The sequence below is a fragment of the Drosophila serrata genome, unplaced genomic scaffold (genome assembly GCF_035046125.1).
Source record: "Drosophila serrata isolate PLE 108 unplaced genomic scaffold, ASM3504612v1 contig_276, whole genome shotgun sequence".
Lineage (NCBI taxonomy): Eukaryota > Metazoa > Arthropoda > Insecta > Diptera > Drosophilidae > Drosophila > Drosophila serrata.
In genome coordinates this window covers 10,619,686-10,628,932 of record NW_028257174.1, presented here as the reverse complement: position 1 = coordinate 10,628,932, position 9,247 = coordinate 10,619,686, and the positions used below count along the sequence as shown (strand labels likewise).

General features: G+C 45.2%; 1 protein-coding gene, 1 non-coding gene and 1 pseudogene across 2 annotated transcripts; 1 reads left to right on the top strand and 2 right to left on the bottom strand.

Annotated features, from left to right (window-relative positions):
* Positions 1–98: 98 nt before the first annotated feature.
* On the bottom strand, positions 99–857 carry LOC110182027 (RING finger protein nenya pseudogene; annotated as a pseudogene).
* A 616-nt stretch (positions 858–1,473) lies between these two features.
* TRNAW-CCA (transfer RNA tryptophan (anticodon CCA)) lies at positions 1,474–1,545 on the bottom strand. The gene has a single exon. It is a non-coding gene; the product is annotated as a tRNA-Trp (tRNA).
* A 1,177-nt stretch (positions 1,546–2,722) lies between these two features.
* Hmr (Hybrid male rescue) lies at positions 2,723–8,174 on the top strand. Its single transcript, XM_020949835.2, has 5 exons — positions 2,723–3,093; positions 3,167–6,100; positions 6,164–6,505; positions 6,574–7,326; positions 7,389–8,174. The coding sequence occupies exons 1-5, from the start codon at positions 3,045–3,047 to the stop codon at positions 7,772–7,774; spliced, it is 4,464 nt and encodes a 1,487-aa protein (XP_020805494.2). The 5' UTR covers positions 2,723–3,044; the 3' UTR covers positions 7,775–8,174.
* The last annotated feature ends 1,073 nt before the right edge of the window (positions 8,175–9,247 follow it).

The window sequence follows — 9,247 nt, the reverse complement described above, 5'->3', positions numbered from 1 at the left end:
GATTTTTCAAAAATTCAAATCTCTTGATTTTAATGGGTTTTGCCAAAGTTTTTCCCTTATTTATTAAGAAAATTCAAAGGAAATGTTGGTAATATTTGCTTAAATCCATTAGATTAATTCATAAGATCTTATTAAATATGAAAATTCTTGTCATCATGGTGTTTCTTTGGCCCAAAATCCATGACAGAGGTGTCCAGAAAAATGTTCGTCTCCTTCGTCTCATCCGACATCGAATTGTCCGTTGTCGTGGTAACGGATGGAGTTCTTGGTCTTAGACAACGCTTCTGGTTGTTCCTAGATCCTCGGAGTTCCATAACGCTGCTGCCTTGGCTGCTGCTGCTCGGTGCCGCCTTCTCATGGTAAGCTAAGTACCTACGCAGCTCCGCAATGCGTTGCTTCTCCAACTTATGTTGCTGATTCAGTTGGGCCTCGATCTTGTTGTAGCCCTCCAACTGCAGCTCCATGTCACGCTGCTGCTCCATCTGACGCCAAAAGCCCAGGTTGTCCGAGTTTCGCTGGTCGCTCTGGAACTTGCTGATCTTTTGATACAACTTCAGGAATCTAGTTGGATCCTCGAAATACTGGGCCATGCCGCTGGGCATGCTCCGGTCGATGGGGATCGTCTGCAGTGCCGCACTGCAAAGTGGACACTTCTTCTGGTCCTTTAATGAGCTCTCCAAGCAGTTGGCACATATTATATGGTGGCATCGGGACAGATGGAACGCCAAGGTGGGCTCATGGGTGCGGAGATGGTAGCACTTGTTGCAATGTAACCGAAACATAATTATTTTTGTTTACTGCATTGTAAATTAACGTATTAAATATTTTTAAGCAGCTGACTTTGAGGAAACATAAAGTCTAACGGATTTGAAACGGTTCAGTCTGGCAGCGCTGGCTGTATTCCGGTTTCGCAATGTTTTCAACCTTGTGTATGACAGTTTATAAAGGTTGAGTTTTTTACTTTTTCAAATTTCGTTTCGATTTATTTTAAATAAACATTTGTTTATTTTGATATACTTTTGATAAAGTATACATATTCATCAACAACAAATGCAATCTAAACATGTCCAACAACCTGATCGGACTACATTATATAAATAAATTCATTTATATATATATATATATATATAGCTGTTTTTGAACCGATCGCCAAACTTAACTTGAGATATGTATACTTTCTAAGATGTAATTTTTATGGTATCCAAGTAAAATTATAATTTTATCAAAAATCTAATAAAATATAGCTGTTTAGGAGAGATCGGCCAATTTTTCTTCGCCTTCAATCTATCCTTTCTATCTCTCTCTTTATATTTCTTTCTCCCTTCTGTGGTCTTCAATACAACCTCAATTTCTTGTTTACTTTAAGTGTATAACTTGGCAAATTAAGCGTGGCTTTTGAAAGGATCGTAAATGTTTGCAACCGAATATTTAATATTATATTTAAGAACAACAAAAAAAATACCCTTCGACTTTTGACCCCGACGTGATTTGAACACGCAACCTTCTGATCTGGAGTCAGACGCGCTACCGTTGCGCCACGGAGTCCATCTAGCGCAAATTGGTCACTGCACAAATATCTAATACATTCTATTCGCGCGTCTAAAAATAATACCCGGCTAAATAATGCGCCCGACGCTGATGTCGACGTCACTGGGTTGCGTTCTATTTGCCTCCGCTTGACCACCACCCATTCCCCGCCCGCAGATTAGAATTGCTCATTCAATTAACTACTTTGCTTGTGGCATTTAGTAAGCCTGTTCTTAATTTTAATCAGTTTAAAATAACATAAAAAATACATAAATCTATATATTATGTATATATTAATATATATATTAATATTTGATGTATAATTATGAAATTATTTACATGCATTCTGCATTTAAAAACTGGTTTTTATAAAAGAAAACTGCAGTCAACATTACTGGTAACTTGTTTTGGCCACATATACAAATTGGCTAACGACTTTTTAAACGATCGATCGTTAGTCGAAGTACAGTGATAACATTATTTGTGGGGTACAATTTCAATACCAAAGAAAAGATCGTGGTTGAACTAAAATACCATAAAAACCATAGAAGCTAGGATTGGATTTATTAGGATTTAGGATTTATTTATTCATCTACTTATCTATGATTACTTGATGTTTCCCCATAATGAGCTCTCCGGATCTGCCTCCCTCTCTCTATGTACCCCCCCGTATAGTGTATCCCAATCTCAATTTATAATCATACTCAATTTGTAATTCTCTTCCATCGTAATTCTTTATTTCACTCTATTTTTCTGTCTCTCTCTCTAAATCTCTCCCTCCCTTGATGTCTCGTTCTCTCCCTCTTTCTCTGTACCTTTCTCTCCATTTATCTCCCTGGCTCCCACTCTTTCTCTTCTCCTCTGCATAAAGATGGAGCTAGCTCTTTCTCTCTCTCTAGCTTCGCCTCTCTCTCTCTATCTCCCTCTCACTTCTCCCCTAGTCCCCTATAAATACGGGCGCTGATTGTAGAACCGCTTCAGAACGATTGTGACAGTGGTACCTCTTGGACGGCAACTAAAACCATCGGGAAAATTTGGAGAGTGCCAACCAAGATTTATATCCTATATAAATGCATATATATATTTAAATTTATATACTAACACATTCATAAGTAACTGCCAAAGAATTAAGCGTTGCCACATACGTAACAATCGGCTTTCAAATCAACGAGGTGGCAACGCCGCCATCACACTGTGCCATGGCCGCCATGCAGGGATGACAAAAAAATACACATCTCTCTTACCGATAGTATAATGCATCAATAGTATCGATACTACTGTGAACAGATCTAATGTCAAACAATTTGCCAAATTTCTGGCGTCGCGAAAACCCGCAACTCCTTTAAATCGTACCATAAAACCGCTCAGCCATACTGGCCATACTTCCCGGGCGCGTCGGCAGCCGGCGCTTTATTCGTTTTGCACAGCTGTAATTTGAATAACTGCGGCGAAGCATTTGCCTGCGCAACGCTTCTGGAGCGACCGGGATCAGGACTCAAGTGACTGGCGGCGGCGTTATGGACGAGATCAGATTGCTGGGCGTGGCTTGTCCGCAGATCGTAACCGGTGAGTGTGACAGATAGCCTTTAATGACTCTGTTGTTCCTTTCTTCTGTGAACACTGTCTTCTCCCCTTGCAGTCGAGCGACTGGAGGAGGCACCAGTATCACTGGAAACTGACAAGGGCCCTATTACCGTCGTGGAGGCCTGCGAGCAGGAGAGGAACCTCATCAATTTGGTGCGCCGCTATCCGGCTCTGTACGACGGCCAGCATCCGCGGTTCCATGACGACACCTACAAGGAGCAGCTGTGGAAGCGCATCACCAGCCAGCTACACATTGAACTGACCCAATGCTTGGTGACCTGGTCGGAGCTGCGCTACCGTTACCAGCGCCATGTTCGTCGCCTGCGTGCCTTCCACCGCAGTGCGGTGAAACGAAGAGTGAAGACCCGCCGTCGTCCCTGCCTGCGGCATGAAGAGGAGCTGCTATTCCTTTACCCGCATGTGGCACGCTTCCCGCTGCTGAAGCTCGAAGTGAGTGACAGCGAGAGCGAGAGCGAGGACGAGGGCGATGGAGTGCCCGAAGTCGTGATCGTGGAGCCGCCGCCGGTGGATATCATCGATGTGGATCTCGTGGATGATGCAATCGGCTGCACCATGGAGGAGCGTTGCCTGATCGAGGCGGTGAAAGCGTACCCACAGCTCTATGACGCACATCATCCGCAGTTCTCGAACTTCCGTCACCGTGGCCTCATCTGGTGCTCCATATCCAACGAGCTGCGCGACAAGGCCACCAAGTTAATCAAGAATTGGTTAATACTCTTGACCCGCTTCGAGTGGGACGTGAGGCATAACGACCGCCCAAACAGAGATTCGGAGCTGTGCCATCGCATGGCCTTTATGCGACAATATGTGATGCGCCTGCGCCTCACCGTGTGCCAGGTCTCCAAGTATCTGCAGAATAGTTGGTACGAGCCCATCGAGAATTTCCGCAGCGTCCTGGCCCTGATCAATGCGATGCGTACCATGCCCGAGCTGGTCCAGATAACCGAAGATTGCCAGCGATTGCGAACAAAGCCGACGATCTACGATGAGCTGTGGCAGAAGGTGGGCCAGGCGGTGGACGTAAGCTACGAGCGCTGTGAGGTCACTTGGCTGCTGCTTCGCTCCTTTCACACCGAGCTGACAGCCATGCGTCAGGCGGGCTACCAGCTGCAGGACAAATGGTATTTCGAGAATGTACTCAACGGCATAGTCCGCTTGGCAGCCGTCCGTGCCGCCAAACGAATAACCAACAACAAGCGCCCGCACAATGGTGATGAAACTGGCGAGATGGGACCGCCTCCCGCTAAGGTCACTCCGCCTCCAGCAAAAGTCACACCGGCTCCCGCTAAAGTCACTCCGCCTCCCGCAAAAGTCACACCACCTCCCGCTAAGGTCACACAGCCTCCCGCTAAGGTCACACAGCCTCCCGCTAAGGTCACAGTGCCATCCAAGATCACACAGCCGGAACCACCACGCTTCCCCATAGCCATTGTCTACCCGCCTTCGATGAAAACCAATAGCAGCAGCAGCACCACCACCGCCACCAACAACAGCTCCACCACCACTGGTAGTGGCCAATCCCTACCCAATGCCAGAAGCAGCACTGCTGGTGCCTCCACCTTACCCGCTGCCACAAGCAGCAGCTCCAGTACTGCCACTGACCATCCGATGCCTTTTGTGATTTCCACGTCCCAGGGCAACGTAAAGGTGTCTGCCGTGCCCCGTCCTCCCCCAAAGCTTCTAAACCCTATCAAGAATATAAGTAAACCGGCACCAGGGGCGCCTCCAGCGAATCAGGCACCCAATGCAATGCATTCATTGGTTCAACGTCCTGCCCCACAAATATCTATGCGCCCCAAAATGAATGCGCCCCTGCCCAACATCCCGATAACCCTACCCACATCCATGATACGAGCCATAACCCCACCGGCGGCGGCAGTTGTTTCAATGCAACGAAATGGCTCATCATCGTCGGCGTCACTGGGATCATCGATTTCGCTTGTGAGGGTACAACCAGCAGCTGGACCAGGAACAACATCAGCACCAACACGTCCAAAATTGCCCAAGCTTTTACCGAAACCTCCGGAGATGGCAGCACCAATGGTTAGGATCCATCAGCCGGTGCTGATAAGCGAAAACGACATTGGGAAAACTCTGTCAGTATCAGCAGCCAGAGGAGGAGCTGCTAAACCTGATACAGGCAGAGGAATAGGAACTGCAGGAGGAGGAGCAGTTGCAGGAGCAGCTGCAGGAGCACCTGGAAAATCAGCAGGAACGGGAGCAGGAGTTCGAGTGGTATCCGGAGCTGTAGTAGGTGGAGCCATAAAATATCCAGAAGTTGCTACAACATCCTCTGGATCAAAAGCACCACCTAAGGCACCCACAATATTAAGAGGAAGTGGAATTTCCTTGCCACCGGTAGTGCTATCTGCCACCAAATCAAACAGAATAGTAATAAGGACATCTGATGCCACATCACAGACACCAACAATTGCTTCAGTGACCTCAGCAGCTCGCCCAGCGACCTCAGCAGCTCCCATAGTGACCGCAGCAGCTCGCCCAGCGACCTCAGCAGCTCCCCCAGCGACCTCAGCAGCTCCCCCAGCGACCTCAGCACCTCCCCCAGCGACCTCAGCTGCTCCTCCAGTGACCTCAGCAGCTCCTCCAGTGACTTCGGCACCTCCGCCAGTGACCAGATCTGCTTCCCCAGTCATCATAGAAGTTCCCTCCGTAGACCCAGACGATGCACCATCCACCTCAAAGTCCATATCAACAGATTTTGGACAGAGCCCTCGTGGCATATTCATGAATGCCATCAATGTGAACCTGGTGTACAGTGCCAGTGCCGGAAACTCGCTACGCATCTGGGGTGGCGGCCTCAACTGTAACTATAATCTTAATATGGTGAGGACGGCAACATTAATTCGCGAGGTAATGGCCGTGCCTCAACTGCATAATAAGTGTCCTCAGCTGAAGGCCCAGTCCGATGAATTCTGGCAGGTTATCTCCCAGAAATTTCACATGCCAGGTGAGTGGGACAACCTCCATTTCTAATTAATGAATTTTTATTAAAATCCCAATCCTTAATTAGAGTTGGCTCTGCGCGCTTGCTGGAACTTCCTGGCCAACAACATGAGTCTTTTCCCCTCAATTGCGCCCATGACGGAGCTGATGCGTCCGTTCAAAGGCAACCTAAAGGTGTGGGAGAAGTCGAATCGTTTGTTTGGCAAGTTTGACGAGATTGCACGCAAGTACGATTGGATGAAGTATAGGGAGGTGATACCGGATCTCATACGCCATTTCCGGCATCACGAGCATTTGTACTGGGAGATGCGCAAGCCCCGGCCCGGCGAGGTGGTTAAATCACCGCCCCTGTACACCGAAAGGGAGCGCCAGGAGGTGTGGCGTGAGGCCAAGATTAAGTTTCCCGATCGTAAGTGTTGCCTGTTCTATATCTTATCTCGCTTTTGTTTTCAACATTGCCTTTGCCTTGCCTTGCAGTCAATCACCATGACATTTGGTCCATGTTCAAGTTTGCCTTTCGCACATATATGGAGGATCTTGAGCGCGGCATTGACAATCCCTGGCCGCAGAACTGGTGGCAGGCCCTAGAGCAGCTCAAGTTCCTGGCCGATATTCGCTACCATCCCCTGGAACCCTACTTCTACATTGTACACAACAAAATCCTCGACGAGGTGAAACGTTGCAGCATGTTTGAAGCATTGACAAGTTCTGATTCTACCGACAAGGGCAAGACTTCGGCTCTTTTGGCACGTGTCGCCAAGGAGCCTATGCCCTGGTGTTCGGAGGAGGCTAAGCGTCTGCTTACCGGCAAGCTTAGTATCTTGGGAAAACCTAACAACGCTAATGCTTCGAGCCAGGCAACAGTGAGTGTACCTGTACCTGTTATCGATATTGATTCAGGGGAAATAGACGCACCGCCAGACATCATCACAGAGGAACCTGAGTTGCCAGAGCCTGTGTCTGAGCCTGAGCGAGAGCCAGAGCCGGAGCCAGAGCCGGAGCCAGAGCCAAAGCCGGAGCCTGAGCCTGAGCCACAGCCTTCTTGCTCGCGTAGCATTGTGAGGCGGCCACCGAAAGCAAGTGGATCGCGTCCTACCTATACCCTGCCCACCATCGAGGTATTCGAACTGACCCGCATGCTGCGCCGCTATCCACACACTTTCCAGCGGGTTCATACGATCAATAAGCGCACGGCCTGGGTGCGCGTATCCAAGGAGCTCAAGATCACAGGTATCATAGAGCAAATAATAAGTAAACCATTTACTATATGTATAAAACTTATTCCTTTGCAGTGACTGAATGCCGCTTGGGTCTGCAGTATGCACTTCGAGAGATGCGCCTCCTTAAAATACTGGACCCAAAGAATCTCTGTACGATGAACCATAAGTATTTTCGACATATGGATGAGATCTTTAAGCAGGTAAAGAACAAGAGCCAGCTCACGGTGCGCACACCGGAGCAAATGAATGAATCGGTTGCCGTGGAGCAACCCGAGGAGATGATGTCAAATAAATTTGTGCCGGAGATCAACATGTCCACGTGCAAGCCGAGCCTGGTGCTCAAAAACTGGGCCACGGCCATTGGCAGCTTGCCCGAAGAGAGCCAGGATGTGCTGGCGATCAAGCTAAAGTACCTTTTCGCCAAGTTCGCAAAGATGAACTCTCATAACACCTCTTGACATGCATAATACACATTTATTCTGTTTATAATATAAGTTTTCATTTTTTTTCTAAGCGCACCAATTTCCTTAATGGAAATAATCCATAAATGACTTGGATTAACGCTAGATGGAAAATCACCACTCTCACATAAAACACACATTAATTGTGTACCATATTTAAACTAGGTCTAATTTATTATTAAAATCTTGATATACACCAATGCCTTTTTGTCATATTGGCGAATATTATATATATATTAGTTTTGTAAAAATTCTTAAATGACCCCATTTTGACATAGAATTTAAGACTCTTTTCTTAAATTATAACAACTTCATAATTATTCCTTTTCAGTTCAAAAACAAAATGTAGTTTGCTACAGAACTGAAATAAAAGGAAGCAACATTTTTTTGTAATATATTTTCACTATTTTTTTATATATAGATTTGCAGGGTATTAAAATTCCGAGATTCGGAACGCAATCAAGGAATCATTTCCGACTCAATTAAGTATATATATTTCTGCTTAGCATCAACCGCCGAGTTTATCCAGCCATTCCTGTCAGCTTTGAACATATCTAAACGAAACTTTGGAAACCATCTTCTAGCTATTCTCTTTGATATATGTAAATCGGACTACTATATTATATAGCTGCTATAGAAACCAACGATAAATGTAGAGAAAAATGCTAAACAGTATATGTAAAACTATAATTGTAAAATTGTAATTATAAATGTAATGAAAATTAATATTGATTGTTTTTCAAAATACGAAAATTGAATTGTTGAAATTTTTGACAATTTTAAAATAATCTTTTCAATTTAATTAAAAATCGAATTATTATACATATGTATTTTGAATAGTTCTTTAGACTCGAAGTCAATTCGGCTCAATTTTTACAAAATTAAACGCGGAACTTTTGCTGCTAACAAATATTGTAAATAGTTTATCACCTGTAAGTTTTTCTTTGATTAAAATTATTTGATTTGAGGATATATGTATAAACTTTGGCTTATCAGAGTTAGCTTTCTTGCTTGTTTTTAATCCATATCATCACTGGCCACAAGATGGAAACAAACTGATAGTTTTGTTAATCTATATATTGTAGATTTTTAAATATACTTTCTTAGTTTAATAATATCCACTTGTATTATGTTTATTCTGGCTGTGGCCTCATCATCTCACTATCTAAAGTGAGGCTGGAGGACATTGCCCTTTGATTAGGTGGCGGAGTCCGCCCACTTTTATAGCCTCTTCAAAGACATCAATGTAAGCCCCCATACAAATTGTGGCCGGACAATTGCGAAACGATTTGATTGCAGTGTTTATGAAGGAGAAAGTTGAGAGATAATAAGCCACATGGAAGGAAGCGGCTAAGGGGGGTGACGGTTTTGGTCAACTAATGTCAAGGAATAAAGAGAATTTCTAAGTTCTTCTTTAAATACAAAAGATTTTAGTGTGTGGAATTATGATCCACATAGAAATACAAAGTA

Coding starts and splice junctions, on each gene's coding strand:
- Hmr (XM_020949835.2), top strand. CDS start 3,045: ATGGACGAGATCAGATTGCTGGGCGTGGCTTGTCCGCAGATCGTAACC. Junction 3,094..3,166: donor TTGTCCGCAGATCGTAACCG/GTGAGTGTGACA, acceptor CTCCCCTTGCAG/TCGAGCGACTGGAGGAGGCA. Junction 6,506..6,573: donor CAAGATTAAGTTTCCCGATC/GTAAGTGTTGCC, acceptor CTTGCCTTGCAG/TCAATCACCATGACATTTGG.